This window comes from Scyliorhinus torazame, chromosome 2, assembly GCF_047496885.1.
Source record: "Scyliorhinus torazame isolate Kashiwa2021f chromosome 2, sScyTor2.1, whole genome shotgun sequence".
In the NCBI taxonomy this organism is placed as follows: domain Eukaryota; kingdom Metazoa; phylum Chordata; class Chondrichthyes; order Carcharhiniformes; family Scyliorhinidae; genus Scyliorhinus; species Scyliorhinus torazame.
In genome coordinates, this window is record NC_092708.1 from 375,638,780 (window position 1) to 375,661,754 (window position 22,975).

A 22,975-nucleotide genomic window follows, 5' to 3' on the forward strand; every position below is an offset into this window, starting at 1 on the left:
CAGCCGTTCGTCGACTTTCTCGGGGAAAATTAAAATGTCAGCAGAAGCAGCATTCTGAAGGGGGGAGGGGGGGGGGAATATGGTTAAGGGATGTACAGAAGGGGTTGGGTGGGAAATGTCTAGTTTACCATGTTGATGTTTATGTTATTATTTTTGTTATTGTTATAAAAATTTTGCAAATGCTTGAATAAAAATATTTTTCAAAAGTAATTGCGGCTGGTGGCGGAGAATCCAGTTTGATGCCGTAATCGGACCCGGCGCTGGTCCGGCGGTTCTCTAGGCACCGAAAATCGGCATCACTGTGGAGTATGCTGCGCCGCCGGGGGCACGTTGCCAGAGGCCCGCTCATCAAACCTCCACTCCCAACCGGCCGGGTTCCCGACTGCATGGAACTAACCACCAATTGTCGGTCGGGATGCTCGCGTGGCGGCTGCGGTCTCAGTCCGTGGCTGCCCTGGTCAGGAGCGGGCAGATTGCAGGCCAGGGAGGGCCTTATAGGTGGCCAGCGATTAAAGGCGCAGGGTTTGAGGCTCGGGTGCACGAACGATTAGGTGGTCTCTTTCTGCGGTGTGGCTCCACAGTTGAAGTCCACCATGGAGCACGGCGCGGCTGCTGGAGGTCGCCGCCATCCGCATGCATGGCCTCTGACCCAGAAGTGCGGAGGCCAGTATCTGCAGCAAAAGCTGCAAGATTCACTTCGGGTCATTGACCAACTCTAAAGACCTGCCTAATCTAAGGGAATTGACTGCCCCCTGGAATAAAGTGCTCAGATAACTCTCTCCCTCCCTGATGCCTGCAGTGTCCGCAACACCGACGTTTGCTCAGCAACTTACAGCGACTATGTTTGTTCAGGATTATAGTATATTCCACAGATTCCCACATGCTGCAGTTATGATACACCACCAGCCCTGCCATTTCTGTCCAACCTTATTTATTTGATTAGTCTATTAGCCAATAATTTACAGAGACAAAGTAATAGAAAGTTGCACTTACCTAACTTGGAGACAAGGAAGGAAACTTACCAGCCTTTAGAGGCTGAAAAATGGCAGAAAAAAGGATTGCTTCTTTGCCCCTGTGCACAGGATTCCTGTCTCAACCAAATTCCCAACTCCTTATTCAATACATGACTCACTCGTGTGTAATCTCATATCCTCATGCCCCTTTCTGCATGCAGGTTACAAATCCTCTGTGTTTGTGGAGCCTCTAATGTCTCACTAGCTAGCTCAGTTTTCTGCAACAGCACATAACACTCATTGAGGGCAATTACATTCAACTAATTGACAGTTGACTGCCAGTTCAGACAGCTCTCTGTTTAACTATCCTAAATGTGGAAAATTGCCCATGTATGTCCCGTACACAAAAAGCAGGACAAATCCAGCCCAACCAATTACCGTCTTATCGGTCTACTCTCAATCATCAATAAAGTGATGGAAGGAGTCATCAACAGTGCTAACAAGTGGCAATTGCTTAGCAATAACCTGCTCACTGATGCTCTTGTTTGGGTTCTGCCAGGGTCACTCAGCTCCTGGTCTCATTACAGCCTTGGTTCAAACATGGTCAAAAGAGCTGATTTCCAGAGGTCCTTAACATCAAGGCATCATTTGATCGAGTATGGCATCAATGAGCCCTAGCAAAACTGGAGTCAATGGGAATCGGGGAAAACTCTGCGCCGGTTGGAGTCATACCAACACAAAGGAAGGTGGTTGTGGTTATGGAAGTCAGTCATCTCAGTCCCGGGATATCACTTCAGGAGTTCCTCAGGGTAATGTCCGAGGCCCAACCATCTTCAGCTACTCCATCAATGACCTTCCTTCCAACATAAGGCCAGATGTGAGGATGTTTGCTGAAGATTGCACAATGTTCATTCATGACTCCTCAGACACTGAAGCAGTCCACAAATGCTGCAAGACCTGGACAATATCCAGGCTGGCAAGTGGCACATAATATTTGTGACACAGACGTTCCAGGTTATGTCCATCTCCAATAAGAGAGAATCACACCATCGCCCTGTGACATTCAGTGGCATTACCATCACTGAATCCCCCACTATCAACATCCTCTAGGTTACCATTGACCAGAAACTGAACTGAACGAGCCATATAAATACTGTGGCTACAAGAGCAGGTGAGAGACTAGGAATCCTGAGTGGAATAACACATCCCCTGACTCCCCAAAGCCTGTCCACCACATACAAGGCACAAGTCAGGAGTGTGATGGAATACTCCCCACTTGCCTGGAGAGTGCCATTCCAACAACACTCAAAACATTCAACACCATCCAGGACAAAGCAACGTGCTTGACCCCCTCCACAAACATCTACTCCCTTCACCACCAACGCACAGTAGTAGCAGTGTATACCGTCTACAAGATGCACTTCAGGAACTCACCAAGGCTCCTTAAGCGGTACCTTCCAAACCCACGACCACTATCATCTAGAAGGACAAGAGTAGGAGACACATGGGAACACCACCACTTGCAAGTTCCTCTCCAAGTCACTAACCATCCTGAGTTGGAAATATATCGCCCTTCCTTCATTGTCGCTGGGTCAAATTCCTGAAACTCCCTCCCTAATTGCCAAATGGGTGTATCTAGCCCACATGGATTTCAGCGGTTCAAAAGGCAGTTCACCACCAATTAGGGATGGGCAATAAATGCTAGCCTAGTCAGTGAAGTAATTATTGTAATTTCAGTAAAGAAAATATTACTGCTTGGAAAAAAATGACTCCTAAATCATTATTCCATCTTACCTACAGTTCTTATGCTCCCATCCCTGGTTAATATCCATGTAAACCACCCACCAGAGGCCACAGTACAGATTCATCAAGTGGCAAGAGTAAAGAATGCACCTGACGCTTCAACCACGAACAGCATAAAAATTTCTCAGGGCCAACAATCAGCCCATTCAGTTCAGCAAAGATCACAGCTTAATGCTGATGGAAACATCAATGGGCAGCCACAGCCACAGCATAGGCCTATGAATGTTGGAAGATGCTTCCAAGAAACAGCTGATGGCCAGGTAGGGTATTATTTGCAATTTATGTAATTAAAAGGAAAATAAGTAATAAGGAAAGTGAACTCATAATATCTTGCTCATGTATCATAGGAACTAATAGATAATTGAATCCCTCTATTTATTCTGCCAGTCAACGAATTCATAGTTGATCTATGGCTTAATTCCATATACTTGCCTTTGTCCCATATCCCATAATATGTTTGTTTGACAGAAATCTATCATTCTTAGCTTTGAAATTAACAATTGACGTTAACTGCTATTTGTGAAAGAGAGTTCCATACTTCTACCATTCATTGTGTGTAGACGTATTTCCAAATGTTGGTCCAACCTGATTAATTGCTGAAATACAGTAAAATCTTTATTATCTGTCCAGCATAACATTTCAAAGAAATATTAAAAGATTAGGTGAATGGAAAATGGATTTTAATTTAGGCAATTGTGACACTCCGGAAGCAGTGTATTACCAATACACACATTTATCAATATAATCAAAGCAAAATACTGTGGATGCTGGAAATCTGAAATAAAGCAGAAAATATTGGGCAGCGCGGTAGCACAAGTGGATAGCACTGTGACTTCACAGCGCCAGGGGCCCAGGTTTGATTCCCCGCTGAGTAACTGTCTGTGCGGAGTCTGCACATTCTCCCCTTGTGGGTTTCCTCCGGGTGCTCCGGTTTCATCTTATAGTCCAAAGACGTGCAGGTTAGGTGGATTGGCCATGATAAATTGCCCTTAGTGACCAAGAAGGTTAGCAGGGGTTATTGGATTAGGGGGATAGGATGGAATTGAAGGCTTAAGTGGGTTGGTGCAGACTCGATGGACCGAATGGCCTCCTTCTGCATTGCATGTTCTATGTACTGCAAAAACTCAGCAGGGCAGGCAGCATATGTGGAGAGCGAAACTGAGTTAATGGGTGAGATTCTCCATTTGGGAGACTATGGGCTAAATTCTCCGGATTTGAGGCTATGTCCGGAGGATCCGTGGCATTTTACATGGGAAAAATTAGCGTCGCCCCAGCACCGATCCGCCGACCAGTGAGGGGCTAGCATCCGCGCCATATAAAACGCCCGGCCTCCATTAAATAAACGGCCGGAGAATTGTCTGGTCCATTGCCTCGCATGCCCACGGCGACCACCTGCAGCGGTTGCGCTGTACAACATGGCGCCGGCCGTGCGCGGACCCGACCTGCCAGATACTGCCCCACTGGACACCCTCCACCAACCTCCCAACCTTCGCAAAAGCCCCCCCGCTCGGCAGCACGGCTCCCACCCGGGTAAGTGTTACAGCTCTGAGGTTTTCCCTGCCCCTATCTGGACTGCTCTCTAGCTTCCAGACAGTGGATTCTTTTGTAGGGGATGGGTATGTTGGGGGCTTGGACTTTAGTCAAGGGGTGGTCCCTTTGTTAGAGGACCTCTGTGGGGGTTTCCTTTCGTTAGGGGGTCTCTGTGGGGGTCACCTTTAGTTACGGGCAGGCAGGTAGTACATTGTGGGGGGAGGTGGGCGTTGGCATTCGGATCCCACTGTGAGACCCACCATGTCATGCTCATGTTTGGTGAGAGCTGTAGTCATTAAGACCCATTTGCATTTATTTACATCCTGGCATGCAGGCGTGAACCTTGACCCCGCCGCATCGGTTCGGATCGGCGTTCGCCGACTCCTGATGTCAATTCCGATTTTTCGGTTCTCAGTCGCATCGGGGACCCTGCTACTGCTGGTAGGCGGCGGGAATCCAGGCCAATGATTTGATTTCCCTTCAGAGTCGATACATACGTTTATCATAGTACATTACCAGAGTTAGGAGTGTTGGACTTACAAGATATTTTTAGACAACGAACAGGATTCTTTGGCTCCCGAGCCGCTTGTTTCTCTGTAGTGTACCATTCATTGGTGGCGGGATTCTCTATTCTCGCCACTTGTCAATGGGATTTGCCATTGAAGTCACCCCACGCCACCAGAACTCGCAGGCATGGGTGTGCTGCCGGTGGGAAAAGTGAATCGCAATTACCAGAGAATTCTGGCCAACCTTTCAGAAAAAAAATCCCTTTTCTCGCACATATATGGTGTGCTTGGACAGAATCCTTTATTTTATTGCCTAAATCCTGAGATCTTGGTGCTGAGACTTTTCAGGTATTGTAAGTTTCCTCAAGTTTTACCTTTAATTCCCTGTTCACGATTTGCCCTGTGGCTGAAAGTAACTATTTGTGATGTTTCCTTGATAGTTTTGGTTTCCTACTGGAATTGTGGTGTGGGTTTGGAAGAACCCCCATAGTAATTCCAGATAAATAGCATTATAACAGCGTCAATTGCAATTGGGTAAGAATCTGTATAGGAAGACTATTAAAGAATATTAAGTCCCGGATGCTTTGGTGGCGTTTTTGGGGGTTTCAGAGAAGCCGGAGCTCATGGAGAGGAGGAAGGCCGATGTCGTGGCCTTTGCCTCTCTGATTGCAAGGCGGCAAATTTTGCTAGAGTGGCGGTCGGCATCGCCACGGGGGGTACCGATATGGTTGGGTGACCTGTACGACTTCCTGCGGTTGGAGAAGATAAAGTATGAGTTAAGGGGCTCAGCAGGGGAGTTTGAGAAAAGGTGGGGGGGATGTTTATGAGGAGCTGTTCGTCGCAGGGGGCGGTGGGTTGTGGGGGGAAGGGGGGAGGAAAGGAGGGTGAAAAAGGGGAAAAATCTGTACAGACTATATAGTTGATTGTTGGGAAGTATGTTTCCCGGGATGTTTATTGGCTGTAACCTGCTTTGATACATGTTTGTAATAAAATATATATATTTTTAAAAAGAATATTAAATAGTGAAATAAAATGAGGTATGAATAGACAACCCCAGCTGAAGTGTTCTATAGATTAAGTGGCTTCCTCCACATAGAGTATTTAAACTTTTGTGCTATTCCCACCTTCCCTCCCTTCTCAATTCTTCTTTCTCTTCCATCCTTGCTCCTGTTCCCTTCTTCCTCATCTTTCTTCCACTATCTCCCCTTCCCTCTCATCCTCTCCTCTTTACGCTCTTCCTCTTCCTCTCCTCTTTATGTTTTTCCTTCGCTCTGTTCCCACCTCTACTTTGTCCTGTACTCCATAATTTTAATTGTGGAATTTTAAAAATGTGATCGGCTATGTTATTATCGTTGCAGCCTGCTCCATGCAGGCAATGCTCAATGCCCAAATGATAAAGACTTCATACAGCCTATAGGGTGTTGCAAGGCACTAACACGTTGACAAAGGTTTTATGAATGACATATGCAAGTTTTGAATCATCATGTATAAAGTAGTACACTTCCGTATAGTTTAACATGTTATTTGATGTATGTTTTGCTGCTATTATCAGTAATAAGTAGAAACTTAAAAGCACAATTGTCCCTATCAATTTGCTCCTGGTAGAGATGTGATGATGAATGGTAGGCTCCCATAGGCAACCAATATAATTTAAATACAACATTTCATAATGTGATGTATCAGTTGCTGATTGTTGTATTATGCTGCCATTTAGCACCATGCTCTCTTATGGGTTCATTTGTAGTGCCTCAATGGTGATATGTTGAGACTTGTATGTTTAAATATGAACCATTTATTGTTAATCTTCAGCGATTTACAGGTCTCAGTTAATGTCATGCATGGTGCTACTTCCCCATGCAGGCTGTTTCTAGAGTATTCCGTCTATTACCATATAACATTATACATCACCCCGTGGGCGGTGCTAGTCACCAGTCCCATGTTAACCCTTGCACAGCCAACATGTTAACCCTTGCACAGCCAATTACCTTCATTACAATGGAATGCAGGCATATAATACATTAAACCCCTTTTCATAAAAAGTCTTTCCTCCCTTCTGATGGAATACAATCTTTTAATTCACCTCAATCTCTGACTTTATAAATTCAGATGGTCTTGAGGCTTCCAAATCTCGCTGTGTCACAAGGGGCTGGTTTAGCTCACTGGGCTAAATCGCCGGCTTTTAAAGCAGACCAAGGCAGGCCAGCAGCATGGTTCAATCCCCGAACAGGCGCCGGAATGTGGCGACTAGGGGCTTTTCACAGTAACTTCATTGAAGCCTACTTGTGACAATAAGCGATTTTCATTTCATTTGGGGGAATGGTAGTCGTAATCTGTATTTCCGGTACTGGGCGGCACGATAGCACAGTTCTTGTTTTGATTAAAGTGTCACGCCTGTAGGGAAGGGTTTTGTGCTCATCCTAGCCAAATTCAGCATAAAAGTTATGTCAGGTGAACTGCATAATACACTTTGGAGTTTCTAAACCCTGGCCCGTAACACAATGAATAATCAATGGGGAGGGATGTCCCAATGGGGTGACTTTCTAATATTACATTGATATATTTAAATTAGGTTCCTGACCTTCTGTGGCGGGAAACCCATTACGTCACTGGGGAGGGTGTGGAAAATCAGGAATCGTGATCCCACTGGCGAAAATCTGATTTTCCGATTCTTGCCATACTTTGCGCCCATGTTGCTGATCTTGCTGGTGGCTAATGCGGGCTGAAAAACGCTCCCAGTATATAAGTTGACTCCCTCTGTACTTTTCAGTAATGGCATGCTGTAATAGTCAGCCTCAACTTTTGACTTGATAAATGCATATTTTACTTACCAGTACCTTATAACTAAGCACAAGGGATTAAGCAGGATATATGTGCTATGTTGCAAAAATGCACAGGAATTTAAGACAGAGCCACTCTTTGTGTTGGATACTGACAACATTTCAAAATGATGACCATCATAGCCACACTGGCAGTTCACTTTTAGACATGCCTTTAAATCGACCTCCCATTTTTGGAAGGATTTTTCAAGGCTTCAAAGGTCGATTCATACACTGACATCCACAATACATCAATGTGTTCAGCTGTAATGTGCTTAACTTTCAAGGAATCATCAGAAATCACCAAAATTCTGCAAAATTGTTACAAAAGTTAATACCTTTGAAAACACAAAAGTTCATTTTTATTAGTTCTATTGGACATATGGTTCATAGAATAGGATTTACAGTGCAGAAGGAGGCCATGCGGCCCATCGAGTCTGCACCGGCTCTTGGAAACAGCACCCTACCCAAGGTCCACACCTCTACCCTATCCCCATAACCCAGTAACCCCACCCAACACTAAGGGCAATTTTGGACACTATGGGCAATTTAGTATGGCCAATCCACCTAACCTGCACATCTTTGGACTGTGGGAGGAAACCGGAGCACCCGGAGGAAACCCACACAGACAAGGAGAGGATATGCAGACTCCGCACAGACAGTGACCCAAGTCAGGAATCGAACCTGGGACCCTGGAGCTGTGAAGCAATTGTGCTATCCACAATGCTACCGTGCTACCCTGGTTGTGCCAGCTATGTAATCTGTTGTCCATGAGCACACATTTATTTTATCTTGTCGGATCACATTGTCATTATAGATGTGTCCTGTTCATACTAAGTTTATCGCATTATGAAAATGTGACATTTAAATCACATTTCCAAAATTGCCAACTTCTGCAAAATTGGTGTATGGGACAGATTTGGTGATTTAAGTTTTATGACTCTATTCCATTAAATTGCAATGATCCTTCCAAATCTTACCTTCCACGAACTGACTCATGAATGGAATCCATACATTTTCAATATCCCACGACTAATAGAATAAAGTGAATTTCCCACAAAAAGCCTTTAACGAGGGTTAAAGGACCAAAAACATCAATTAATTTGCTTTAACACATTGTAGGATGAAACACTGCTCAATGTAGTTATACAAGTGGACAGATAGTGCACTACCAGTTTCTGCTAATTTTGTTCCCATTTAAAGCTGCCTCCTGTTTCAGCAGAATACACGAGTAAAGAAAGAGGCACTTATGAAGATGGATTTATCTTTCAAGTGCCAAGGTTTATAACATGTACACATAAGAATTAATATTTGTCAGGATGTAAGAATATGTTTATATGTGTTTAGATAGCAACAGATCCCTTGTGGATGATCATGACATTGTACAAACATCTATTGTGCTCTGTTGTGCATAGATAAAGGCGCATTTGTTCATTTTTAAACTATTGAGGACAGTGGAAACATTTTTGTGACTAGTCCAAAAATTAATTTAGATTGACAATTTCGCATTGTTGACATTGTACATTTTATTGTTCTATTTTAAAACTGCAGTATTTAGAAATACACAGTAATAAGAAATGCTGAAAGACAGAAATGTAGCAACGTACAAAATTAAACATTTTAGATTTCTGGTTGTCTGGAAAGAAACAAAGACTTGTATTTAAATAATGTATTTAGTGACCTCAGAATGTCTCAAAGTAGTTTTCAGCTAATAAAGCACTCTTGAACTGTCGACACTATTATAGGAAATGCAAAAGCCAATTGGTGCAAATTAAGTTTCTGCAGGTAACAAAATGACCAGATAATCTATGTCAAATAAAAACAAAAAGAGCAGGAAACATTTTGCAGAAAATGCAACAGATCAGGTAGCATCTCCGGAGAACAACAGTTAATGTTTTAGGTCGGTGACCTTTCATCAGATAGTCCTTTTTTTAAATATTTGAATCAAGGGATGGATGTTGGCCAGGATAAGAGACAAAATTCCACTGCTCTTGTCGAAGTAGTACCATTAGACCTTTTACATCCGCCTGAGAGGTTTAGTATTGTGCTATGTAATTTGGAATAACACAAGCTGCCACTTGATGCAGTTTTGAGTAAAAGATGCTCCAGACTTTGAAGTGAGTCCATTGTGTTTTATTGAACTATTAGCACAGTTCTCAATGAGTTAGGCTCTCTGCTAATCTAAATGGAGTAATTCAGTCTGACTGAACCAGCCTTGCTCTAAGCCATGTGCTGGGGTGTGATGCTGAGGATACACCCTGTCTCACTCGGTAGATGTTGGTCTGTGGAAAGAGGCGGGGTGTGAGTGCCTCATCCCTTTTATAGTGAGATACCACCCCTGAGTGCCCTGACTGCTCATTGGTCGTGTCCTATTCTATGTGTTCATTAGTTGCATGTTTGCATATCATGGCATCTCCCCTTTTCTTTAATGTTTTGTTGGCGTATGTGAATGTCTTTACATGTGAACAAGTCTGTCTAACATGACTGATGGAGGACAACAGAACAGAGCAAACAATCCAAACGTTCACAAGTCCAGTCTCTGAGGCTTACATCTGATCCTGGTCGACCGCCAGAGAGGTGGCGGAGGGGACGACAGCGCCTTGACAGGCGGGATGGAAGCTTGACTGGTGGCCTCATGGTGCGAGGTATCAGGAGGTGGCAATTCAACATATGGAAATGGAAGAGAAAGTGGTCGCGGGCAGGCAACTTTGCGCAGTGCCCGTCGATTCCTTTGCACGATGGAGCCATCAGCCATACGTACAACATAAGAGCGGGGCGCGGCCTGTCGAACAACGACAGCCAGGGCAGACCACCCACCATCCGGTATCTTGATCCTAACAGTGTCTGCCGGGGATAGCACGGCCAGATCGGTGGCATGGGCATCATAGCCCTGCTTTTGACGGTCTCTGAGCTGCTGCATCTTCTGCAGCACCGGGATGTGATCCACGTTGGGCAGGTGTATGGCTGGAAGCGTCGTCCGCAGGTCCCTGTTCATCAGGAGTTGAGCCGGCGACATGCCAGTGGACAGTGGAGTCGCCCTGTACGCGAGCAGTGCAAGGTGTATGTCGGAAGCAGAGTCCGCGGCCTTGCAGATGAGCTGTTTCACAATGTGCACCCCTTTCTCGACTTTTCCATTGGACTGCGGATAGTGCGTACTGGAGGTGACATGCTGGAAATTGTATGACTTGGCAAACGTGGACCATTCTCGACTGCTAAAGCACGGGCCATTGTTGCTCATGACGGTGATTGGGATGCCACGCCTTGAGAACGTTTCCTTACAGGCTTTGATGACGGTTTGAGAGGTGAGGTCCGGGAGCTTCAGCACCTCAGGGTAACTCGAGAAATAGTCGATGATCAATACGTAGTGGCGACCATTCGCATGAAAGCGGTCGATGCCAACCTTGGACCACGGAGAGGTCACTATGTCATGCTGTTGGAGCGTCTCCTTGCTCTGCGTTGGCTGGAACCGCTGACAGGTAGCACAGTTCAGGACCATGTTCATGATGTCCTGGCTGATGCTGGGCCAGTAGACAGCTTGCCGGGCTCTGCGTCTGCACTTCTCGACGCCCAGGTGTCCTTCTTGAATCTGGCGCAGCACCAAGCTCTGGAGACTGAGTGGAATGACAATCCTGTCCAGCTTGAGGAGGATATCATCAATCACCGTCAAGTCACCCTTCACCTTGTAAAATTGTGGGCACTTCCCTTTCTGCCAGCCATTGGTGAGTTTGTGGATGGCGCGCTGCAAGAGGGGGTCTTTGGCTGTCTCATCACGGATGGGAACTACCTTCTCATTTGTCGCAGGGAGAGTGCTAGCACACAGCTGCACCTGCGATTCGATGTGCAGGATGATCTTCAGCGGCTCACTGGGTGAGGTGACGGAGCGGGATAATGTATCAGTGATGATGAGCTCTTTGCCAGGTTTTTCACCAAGTTGAAGTCATACCTCCGAAGTTTAAGCAGGATTCTCTGCAACCGAGGCGTCATGTCGTTCAGGTCCTTGTGGATGATGTTTACCAGAGGCCTATGATCCGTCTCGACAGTGAATGTCGGCAGGCCGTAGACATAATCATGAAATTTGAGGATGCCGGTGAGAATACCCAAGCACTCCTTCTCAATCTGTGCATATCTGGTTTCAGTGGGCGTCATCGCCCTTGATGCGTAGGCTACTGGTGCCCAGGATGATGCCATCCTGACTCACATCTGTGGATATCTTTGTCTCCCAGTCCGGGTTGAATAATGCCAGGACTGGTGCAGTGGCGAGCTTGGCTTTCAGCTCCAGCCACTCTGTCTGGTGTGTCGCCTTCCACTCAAAGGCAGTTGACTTTTTCACTAGGTTGCTTAGGGCCGTGGTGTGTGTGGGCATGTTTGGAATGAACTTGCCCAGAAAATTGACCATACCCAAGAAGCGCAGCATCGCCTTTTTGTACTCATGGACCTTCATCGCCTCGATAGCCTTGATTTTGTCTGTGTCCGGGCGCACACCATGCTGTGAGATCTGGTCGCCTAGGAACCTGAGCGTCGATGTGCCAAAACAACATTTGGACCTGTTTAACTTTAGGCCAATGGCATGGACACGGCGGAATACCTTCTGGAGACGGACTACATGATCTTCAGGGGTCGTGGACCATATGATGATGTCGTCCATGTACACACAAACCCTTCAATGCCTTCCATCATCTGCTCCATGATGCGATGGAATGTCTCCGATGTCGAGATGATGCCAAATGGCATGCGATTGTAGCAGTATCTGCCAAAAGGCATGTTGAAGGTGCAGAGCCTTCTGCTGGACTCTTCCAGCTGGATTTGCCAAAATCCCTGTGATGCATCCAATTTGGTGAAGAAGCGCGTGTGTGCCATCTCACTCGTGAGTTCCTCCCGCTTCGGGATGGGGTAGTGTTCCCGCATGATATTCTTATTGAGATCCTTGGGATCAATGCAGATGCGCAGGTCCCCCGAAGGCTTCTTTGCACACACCATCGAGCTGACCCAGTCAGTCGGTTCGGTGACCTTGGACATGATGCCTTTTTGCTGAAGATCCTTGAGCTGTGCCTTCAGGCGCTCTCTCAGTGGAGCAGGGACTCGTCGTGGTGTGTGGACCACTGGCTTAGCATCAGGTCGTAGCAGAATCTTGTATCGATACGGCAGCGTGCCCATCCCGTTGAACACATCTGGATACTGGGCGAGGATGTTGTCGATGCCGGCCTGAAGATCCACATGGGAGGATATCGTGGTGTAAACCCTTTGAACGAGGTTCAGCTGCTTGCAGGCGTGTGCACCTAGTAAGGATGCCCTGTCCGGCTTAACAATTTCAAAGCGTAACCGTGCTTCTGTGTGTCGGTTGGATACATGCAGATGGCAGGATCCCAGTGCTTTGATGGCATTCCCGTTGTAATCCAGGAGCTTCCAGGCAGCTGAAAGGACCGTGGGGGGCTTCTTAATGCGTCTGAAGTCTGCCTGTGAGAGGAGGTTGGCAGAGGCACCTGTGTCCAGCTTGAACTGGATGGGGCAGTGGTTGACCTTCATCACTGCTCGCCATTCGTCCTCGGAATCCACAGCTAGGATTGACTGGACTTGCGATGAGTCTGGTGTGGCATATTTGCACGTTGTAATAATGCACACACGCTAGGCGTTGTCCAGGCTTTCATCATCTGGATCCGTTGTACTGCCGGGATCAGAATCCTGTCAGTGTTGTTGCACACTCCGGATGCACCGTCGTTGGAATTGGGAGTGCTGGTTCCTAACTGGTAGTGCAGATCTGCACAGGGCTGCATAGTGGGCTGGCTTCCTGCAGTTTAAACAGCGTCTGCCTCTTGCAGGGCAGTGTTTCTTTAAATGGGCAGTGCCACAGTTCGAACAAGTCATGACATCAGTGTCCTGACGCTCTGTGCGCCGTTGCACATGCGCAGTGCGGTTCTCAGACGACTGCACCTGCGCAGTGGGGATTTTGGCCGCTTCGTTAACCTGTTCGCATCGCGCATGTGTAATAATACCTGCAATACAGTGAATGGTAGAACCCTCAAGAGTATTGACAGTCAGAGAGATCTAGGTGTACAAGTCCACAGGTCACTGAAAGGGGCAACACAGGTGGAGAAGGTAGTCAAGAAGGTGTGCAGCATGCTTGCGTTCATTGCCCTGGATATTGTGTATAAGAATTGGCAAGTCATGTTGCAGCTGTATAGAACGTTAGTTAGGACACACTTGGAGTATAGTGTTTAATTCTGGTCGCCACACTACCAGAAGGATGTGGAGGCTTTAGAGAGGGTGCAGAAGAGATTTACCAGGATGTTGCCTGGTATGGAGCGCATTAGCTATGAGGAGCGGTTGAATAAACTCTGTTTGTTCTCGCTAGAATGACGGAGGTTGCGAAGCGACCTGATAGAGGTCTACAAAATTATGACGGGCATAGACAGAGTGGATAGTCAGAGGCTTTTTCCCAGGGTAGAGGGGTCAATTACTAGGTGGTATAGGTTTAAGGTGCGACGGGCAAGGTTTAGAGAAGATGTACGAGGCAAGTTTTTTACAGAGAGGGTAGTGGGTGCCTACAACTCGCTGCTGGAGGAAGCGGGGACAATAGTGACATTTAAGGGGCATCTTGACAAATACGTGAATAGGATGGGAATAGAGGGATACGGACCCAGGAAGTGTCGAAGATTTTAGTTTAGACGGGCAGCGTGGTCGGCACAGGCTTGGAGGGATGAAGGGCCTGTTCCTGTGCTGTACTTTTCTTTGTTCTTTGTTCATGCGTGGAGCCCTGGGAAGAGCGCGTGAAATGGCCGCTTTCGTCAGTGTTGAGGCGCTGCATCCGGGAGATGGCCTGCATATTCTCCGCCTCATGGCTCTGCCACCCGGGGGTCACTCGGTTCTACCACTTTATTAAGTCCCGCAACCTCCCATACTCTTTAGAGGCGGTCCGTACAGTCACAAGGAACTGCCACATCTGCGCAGAGTGCAAACCGCATTTTTTCAGGCCGGATGGTGCGCACCTGATTAAGGCTTCCCGCCCCTTTGAACGCCTTAGTCTGGATTTCAAAGGACCCCTCCCCTCCACCGACCGCAACACATACTTCCTTAATGTGGTGGACGAGTACTCCCGCTTCCCATTCGCCATCCCCTGCCCTGACATGACCACGGCCACAGTCATTAAAGCCCTGAACACCATATTCACACTGTTCGGCTGCCCCGCATACGTCCACAGCGACAGGGGGTCCTCCTTCATGAGTGACGAGCTGCGCCAGTTCCTGCTCAGCAACGGTATAGCCTCGAGCAGGACGACCAGCTACAACCCCCGGGGGAACGGGCAAGTAGAGAGGGAGAACGGCACGGTCTGGAAGACCGTCCTACTGGCCCTACGGTCCAGGGACCTCCCAGTTTCACGGTGGCAGGAGGTCCTCCCGGACGCCCTCCACTCCATCCGGTCACTACTGTGTACTAGCACTAACCAAACGCCTCATGAGCGCCTCCTTGTCTTCCCCAGGAAATCCTCCTCTGGAACGTCGCTGCCGACCTGGCTGGCGGCCCCAGGACCCATCTTGATCCGAAAACATGTGCGGGTGCACAAGTCGGACCCGTTGGTCGAAAGGGTTCACCTCCTTCACGCGAACCCGCAGTACGCTTACGTGGAGTACCCCGACGGCCGACAGGACACGGTCTCCCTGCGAGATCTGGCGCCCGCCGGCAACACCCCCCCCCCCGACACCAATCACCCCCTTCCTGCCACCGCCGCACCCCGCGACTGCCCCCTTCCCAGGAGGATCGGTCCTCCTCCCAGGCCCGACCAGGAGCGAAGCCCAAGCTGAAACCGTAAGGCTCCCGGAGACGACAACACCGGAACAAGCACCACCACCACCACCGGGGCCGAGGCGATCGACACGGACGACCAGACCGCCCGACCGACTTGTGGCGTTGATCTAACACTACAATATGTGGACTTTTAACGAGAACATTTTGTCTTTTTTTCCTGACGATTACTGTAAATAGTTCGAAACAAAAAAAAACCTTGTACATACTGTAATAACATGCGAAAGTTTTCCTCCCAGGACCAGCCTTGTAAACCCTTACCACCATGCGAAGCATCACCCCGCCGGGTTCATTTTTAACAAGGGGTGAATGTGGTAGTATGCATTAGGGGTCATGTGGGACTGTGAAGCCGTGATGTCATTGGCTGACAGATCCCAGGTCCTGGTTGGACGTTGACCTCTAGCTCCGCCCTGAAGGCGGAGTATAAGTACCAGGAGTCCTCCCCCGCAGGCAGTCTACTACTGAACTGCGGGGGAACAGTCACGCTTAATAAAGCCTCATCGACTTCTCTATTCGTCTCTCGGAGTCTTTGTGCGCTACAATCTCTGATCATGGAGTCAGTGAAATCACCGAAGTTGCAGGATTGCGCTAGCAATCTATGGTTATTTCACAGAATTTTCAGTGCCGAAGGAGGCCATTCGGCCCATCGAGTCTGCACCGGCTCTTGGAAAGAGCACCCGACCCAAGCCCACATCTCCACCCTATCTCCATAATCCAGTAACCCCACCCAACACTAAGGGCAATTTTGAATACTTAAGGGCAATTTAGCATGGCCAATGCACCTAACCTGCACATCTTTGGACTGTGGGAGGAAACCGGAGCACCCGGAGGAAACCCACGCACATACTGGGAGACTGTGCAGACTCTGCATAGACAGTGAACCAAGCCGGGAATCGAACCTGGGACCCTGGAACTGTGAAGCAATTGTGCTAATCATGCTACCGTGCTGCCTGTTAAATATGAGGTGAAGGATTCGTCTTTACCTTGCAATCGCTGCTTGAATATGTAGCGCTCCAAAATCTAGTTGGTGTCCACCTCACGGTGCCTGTCAAACATGTCCAGGATGGTCTGAAACTTTGTCTTGTCCTGGTCTTTGGCGAAGTGAAAGGAGTTGAATATTTCCAATGCGTGATCACCCGCTGTGATGAGGAAAAGAGCTATCTTCCATTGAGGTCTGATGCTGCGACGTAAAGCTGAAATTTCTGCTTGAATGTCTGCCGGTTGGCACTGAGATTGCCGGAGGTCCTGAGCTGATGAGGAGCCTGAATCTTTTCCATTGTGCCGGTATACATGCACTGGTTGTCACGGATCTTGCTGAGTTGAACTAACTAGATTGAACAGACTCCAGGTATGATGTTGTGTTATGTAATTTGGAATAACACACGCTGCCACTTGATGCAGTTTTGAGTAAAAGCTGCTCCAGACTTTGAAGTGAGTTCAATGTGTTTTATTGAACTATTAGCACAGTTCTCAATGAGTTCGACTCTCTGTTAATCTAAATGTAGTAACTCAGTCTAACCGAACCAGCCTTGCTCTAAGCCACGTGCCGGGGTGTGATGCTGAGCATATACCCTGTCTCACTCTGTAGATGTTGGTCTGTGGAAAGAGGTGGGGTGAGAGTGCCTCATCCCTTTTATAGTGAGATACTACCCCAGAGTGTCCTGACTGCTCACTGGTTGTGTCCTATTCTATGTGTTCATTAGCTGCATGTTTGCTTATCATGACAAGTATCGCATCCAAAAGGTGCTCCCATTGACAGTGCAGCTCTTCCTGAGAACAATTAAGAAACAAAATAAAGACACTGAGCCAAATTAGGAGAAATTAGGATAGATGGCCAAGAGCTTAGAAAAAGAGGTGGACTTAAGGGGGTGGATTTTATGCAGGTAGGAGGAGTTGATGGTGTGTATTCTTTGCCCACAACCCCTCCTCCCCAGAAGAAATGTTGATCTTCAGCATGTTGACTTTGAAGCGGCCCGATTCCAGGACCGGTGAGGGCCTAGAGGCGCGCCGGGTAAAACTCACAGCTCCCGTGCTAAAAACGGCCTGAGAATGGTCGGTTCCGTTGCCGCGCATGCGCACGGCGACAACCTGCAGTGGTCACACCATACAACATGGCGCCGGTTGCGCGCGGACCCGACCTGCCAAATACGGCCCCACAGGACAACCCCTGGCCACCCACCACCAGCCCTCCCAGCCCTCGCGGAAGCCCTCCTGGCCAGCATCATGGCTCCCGGCTCACATTGGCGGCGCTGGGCAGAGTCCAGCCGGGTTCCCGACCACTCAGACTACATGTCAACCGCGCGGTCGGGAACTCAGACCATCAGGCGCGGAGCATGGGGGGTGGGCCTTACAATGACGCGCCAACGTCGTTCCAATGGCCTGCGGCGCGCGACACGATGTCACCATTTTGGAGGGGGTGGAGTATGGCTGACCGACGTCAAACCAGCAGCGCCACCGATTTGGGCTTGAAGGGATTCTCCGCCCGATCGCTGATTGCGATATCGGTGTCGGGCAACGGAGAAACCCGCCAACGATGTCCCGCCCCGAGAGCCACTGGCCAATAATGCCAACAGTGCTAGAATGGTCGCACTGTTGCTGTGGTCGCTGCTGGAACCACAAACAGTCCTGAGAATAAGGGACGATGGATACCGGTTAGCAAGATAAGATTGAGGATATTGGTCAGAGAGGGATCGAGGAGGGTTGGAGGGTGGTAATTTGGGTTTCAGAGGACTAGGGAGAAACACAAAGTGAGGAGTGTCTCCAACGGGCACACGGGAACCCCCCCAAAGGAATTGACCCCCCCTACATGCCACTCTTTAGCCCGAGCTGTTAAAGTTGCAGACTGGCCACATTCCTTCTGCCTTTCCCCACCCAATGTATTATGGTGGTGGAGGTGGAATGGGGTCCTTTTTGTTAAAATGTATTTTATTCAAAACTTATTCAAATGAGTACAAACCATAAACAGTCTGAGGAACATACTGCCCAACACAGTTATACAATTTGTCCAAATTTTTTCCCATTTTCACCTCCCGCTCTCACCCCCCCCTGTGACAAACAACTCCTCAAACATGGCCACGAACATCCCCCACCTTGCCTCAAAGCCCTCCGCTGAAACCCTCAATTCATATTTGATCTTTTCCAGTCATATACGTCTCCCAGCCAGGCCGCCACCCCGGGGCAACCAGAGAGGCGAAAGCCGCAACATCAGCCTTCCTCCCCTCCATCAGCTCCGACTTCTCTGATATCCCAAATATCGCCACCAAAGGGTCTGACACAACCTCCTCCCCCACAATCCTCATTAGTGCCGTGACCACTCCTGCCCAGAATGTTTCTAGCTTCTCGCAGCCCCTGAACATATGCATGTGGTTTGCTGGTCCCCACCCACACTTCTCGCACAGGCCACACCCTGGAAGAACTCACTCATTCTTGCCGGAGTCATATGCACCCTATGTACCACCTTAAATTGTATCATGCTCATCCTCACACATGAGAAAGTCACGTTTACCCTCCATAGCGCCTCACTCCACACTCCCCAGTTCATCTCCTCTCCCAGCTACTCCTTCCACTTCACCATAATCTTCACCACCTGCTCGCCTCCCTATTCTCCCAGCCTCACAAATATGTCTCCGATCCTGCCCTCCCCTTCCATGTCGAGAAGCAGCAGTCGCTCCAGCAGCGCATACTTTGGTAGTTTGGGGAACTCTTTCCAAACCTTTCGCGCGAAGTCCCTTACCTGCAAGTATCTAAACTCACTTCTTCTCAGGAGCTCTACCCTCTCCTTCAGTTCCTCTAAATTGACAAACCTCTCTTCCAGGTATAGATCCCTCACCTTAACCAACCCCACTTCTTTCTACTTCCCCTACATACCGTCTGCCCCCCCCCCCCCCCCCCCCAGCTCGAATCCGTGGTTTTCACACAGCAGCGTTAGCATCGACATTCCCTCTATCCTAAAGTGCCTCCTCAACTGGATCCAGACCTTCACTGTGGATCACACCACTGAGATCTCTGTGTATTTCCTTGGCACCAGTGGCAATGCTGCTGTTACCATAGCCCACAGGCTGGATCCCCTACAGAATTCTCCCTCCATCCTAACCCATTCTGCCCCCTCTACTGTCCATCATCGCCTTACCATCTCCACGTTCGCTACCCAATAATAATGGAGCAGGTTTGTGGACCCCCCTTCTGCCTCTGCTTATATAACAGGGTCCTCTTGACCCTTGGTACCTTCCCTGCCCACACAAACTCTGAGATAATCGTATCCAGCATCCAGAAAAAGTATTTGGTACAAAAATCGGAACGTCTGGAATATGAATAGAAACCTTGGCAGGACGTTCATTTTCACCACTTGGATCCTCCATGCCAGAGTCATTGCAGTGTGTCCCACCTCTTCAGATCTTCACTAACCTCCTCCAGCTTTTTCAGATTCTATTTCGGCAGCATCACCCACTTTCCCATTACCTGAATCCCCAGATAGCTAAACCTATACTTTCAGATGCACGATGTTTCGTGCAAGGTTTTTCATGCTTAAACGGTCAGATCCTATGACTGGAGTTGGCTCCGTTGAGTGAGGTAAAGGTGAAATGGGAGGCCAGGGGGGGATGACTAACCACACTCTTATGTTCTGGTCTTGTCGCATGTTAGTAAGCTTTTGGGTCTCTTCCTTCAACACCATGTCAGAGATACTTAATATTGATCTGGAGCCATGTCGGCTGGTGGCTATTTTCAGGATATCAGACTCGCCAGTGCTGCAGACAAGGATGAAGGCAGATGTACTTGTCTTTGTCTCGTGAATAGCCAGGAGATAAATTCTGCTTGGGTGGGGGTCTCCTACTGCACCCAGTGCCTTGACTTTGTTGTTCTTACATTTAGAGGGTCATTTCCAGTGGCGATGATGTGCTGAGCTCTCTTCCCAATCGGGCTCAAAATAGTGAACCTTCCAGGATTCTTGGCTCAAAAAGCCACCCAAAACTCCTTAAAACCCAAAAGGCATTAGCAGCGAAGAAGCAGAAGAGAAGATGCCGGCAAATGGTAGCTCAAAGGGCAGGCAATCAGGCAAGAGCAGCGGCAAGGGACAGGAGCAACGAGCAGACGGACCAGCGGACACACGAGGCAAGGCGGAGGCCCTGGCGAACAAAGACAGGGGGCGACCGGCGACCCGAACAGCGGAACATGAACAGGCAGTGACGTTCCCCCACCACACCGGGAGATGGATGACATTCCTAAAAAAAGAACTGACTGCCATGAGGGAGTCGAGATGGAACTCAAGGTGGTGATGGAAGAGGTGGTGATGGAGGTGGTGATGGAAGTGATAGCTGCCCTCCAGTGCACGATAGACGGCCAAGCAAGTTTGGGGGAAGTTTGAGGTGGAAGCTCACGAAAGGACGATACTGGACCTCGAAAGGGCGGCAACCAACCAGAGTGATAGGATCATGGCTCTGGAGACCGAAGTGAAGAGTTTATGGCGGCCAAAGGGAAGCTGAGGAGAAAGGTAGAGGACCAGGAAAACAGGACCAGACGACAGAATGTGCATATTGTGGGACAGCCAGAGGGGGTGGAGGGAAGGGACCCAACGGACTACATCACTCAAATGCTGGACAACTTGGTCGGGAGGGACAACTTCCCAAACCCCCCAGAACTCGACAGGACACACAGGTCGCTCTGACCAAAACCCAAGACTGGGGAGCAGCCGAGATCGATCATTGTGAAGCTGCACCGGTACCAGGACCGGGAAAAGATCCTGAGGTGGGCTTGATAGACAAAGTCATGCTCATGGGAAGGACACAGAATAAGGATTTCTCAGGACATTGGGACAGACCTCACAAAAAAAGGGCCAAATTTAATAAGGCAAAATCGGCACTCTAAAAGAGCAGGGTGAAGTAATGCATGTTATTTCCAGCCAGACTCTGGGTAACTTACAAAGGCAAAGAACATTACTTCGGCACCCCGGGACAGGCCGTAGAGTTCGAGAGAACCAACAATCTAGAGAAGGAACAAACGTTTTAAAAATGGAGACAGGACGGGGGAACGCTGATAGTTCGGGACTTCAATGTAGGGCACAGACTAGCGATGCTGAATGAACTGAAGGAGGAATGGGAATTGCCGACAGGGCAGTAAATGAGACACTTACAAATAAAACATTTCCTCCGCAAAGAAACAGTAGGATATCCCTGGGCCCCAGAGACCACACTATTAGAGGATCTGATGACCACAGACAGGAGGAAGACTTTGTGGGAAAATACATCGACAGTTACTGGACAGAGCCCGAACACCACTGGACAGGACCAGACAAAAATGGGAGGACAAACTGGGGAAAGAAGTGGAGTGGGGACTCTGGAGACAAGCACTGAGCAGAGCCAACTCAACCTCCTTCTGCGCAAGGCTCAGCCTCATGCAGTTCAAAGTGGTGCACAGAGCACACCTGACCAGAACCCGAATGAGCATGTTCTTCACGGAGGTGGAGGACAAATGTGAGCGGTGCCAGAGGGGGCCGGCCAACCTCACCCACATGTTCTAGGCATGTCCAAAACTTGCTTGGTTCTTGGTTCTCAGAGGCAATGTCCAAGGTTGTGGGGGTGAGGGTGAAACTATGCCCAAATGTGACAATCTTTGGGGTATCAGAGCAGCCAGAGCTACACATGGGGAAGAGGGCCGATGCCATAGCTTTCTTTTCCCTAATCCCTAAGGTTTGAGGCCAATAACAGCCAATAGAGGTGGAACTGGAAGGATTAGAGAGGGAAAAAAACAAAAGACAAAGAGGAGCGCCAGGGACACACAACCCAGGGTGAGAGGAGGCAGAGAGCCTGAGAGGGCAAAGAGAGACGACACTGGGGATGAGGGGGAGCGAGGGGGGAAACACCTCCCCACCCCACCACTCAACCACAAAAAGAACACGGCTGAAACCAATGAAGGGAGAAGGGAAAGTGGGGGGAACAAGGAGAAGGGGGTGCACACATCCTGATTGACCAGGAAGGATAGCAAGGGGGGTGGGTGGGGGAGACGTGGAGGGGTTAGGAAAAGGGGGCTGTTGGGGGCAGTGGGGCGGGGGGAGGAGTATGGGGGGCTGGGGGGTGGAGGACACGCCGAAATAGACGGCAGCAATCTGTAGATAAAGTAACATAAGACAAAAGCCATTTTTCTTTACACTGTACAATAAATAAACACGAACGTCAATGTACATAATGTTGAAAATGGCAATAAAAAGATTTTTTTAAAAATGTTCTTGCGTTTAGAGAAGGTCAAGAAAACCATTAGAGGGTCGGTAGAAGCGTTCTCCCTAAAATGGCAGCCATTCATTTCCTTTTTTAAAGAGCTAGTCCCCGTCAGCTGTTAAATGGTTTAGATTCGTTTTGGGGGTTACGTTAATTTTGATTGTTTGTTGTGTTCTTTGATTTTGTAACTTGGGTTAATGCTTTTATATTATTTTGTGGATAATGAAAGATTTTCAGTGAACAAATATTTTTTTTTAAATGTACTAAATGTTTTTACCTGTTATTTTCTATACCGTGAAGTCCTAATTTATATTGGTCTGTGGGAGAAAAACCTAATGGAGTCTAGCCATTTTCCCATTCAA

The 22,975-nt window shown here is 48.4% G+C and overlaps 1 protein-coding gene across 1 annotated transcript in view; it reads left to right on the forward strand.

Annotated features, from left to right (window-relative positions):
- LOC140404691 (latent-transforming growth factor beta-binding protein 2-like) overlaps positions 1 to 22,975 on the forward strand; it is a 685,726-nt gene that overhangs the window by 197,659 nt on the left and 465,092 nt on the right. The window contains exon 7 of the mRNA XM_072493356.1: positions 2,754 to 3,016. Coding sequence (XP_072349457.1) covers positions 2,754 to 3,016 — 263 coding nt within the window. The remainder of the gene's footprint in view (positions 1 to 2,753; positions 3,017 to 22,975) is intronic.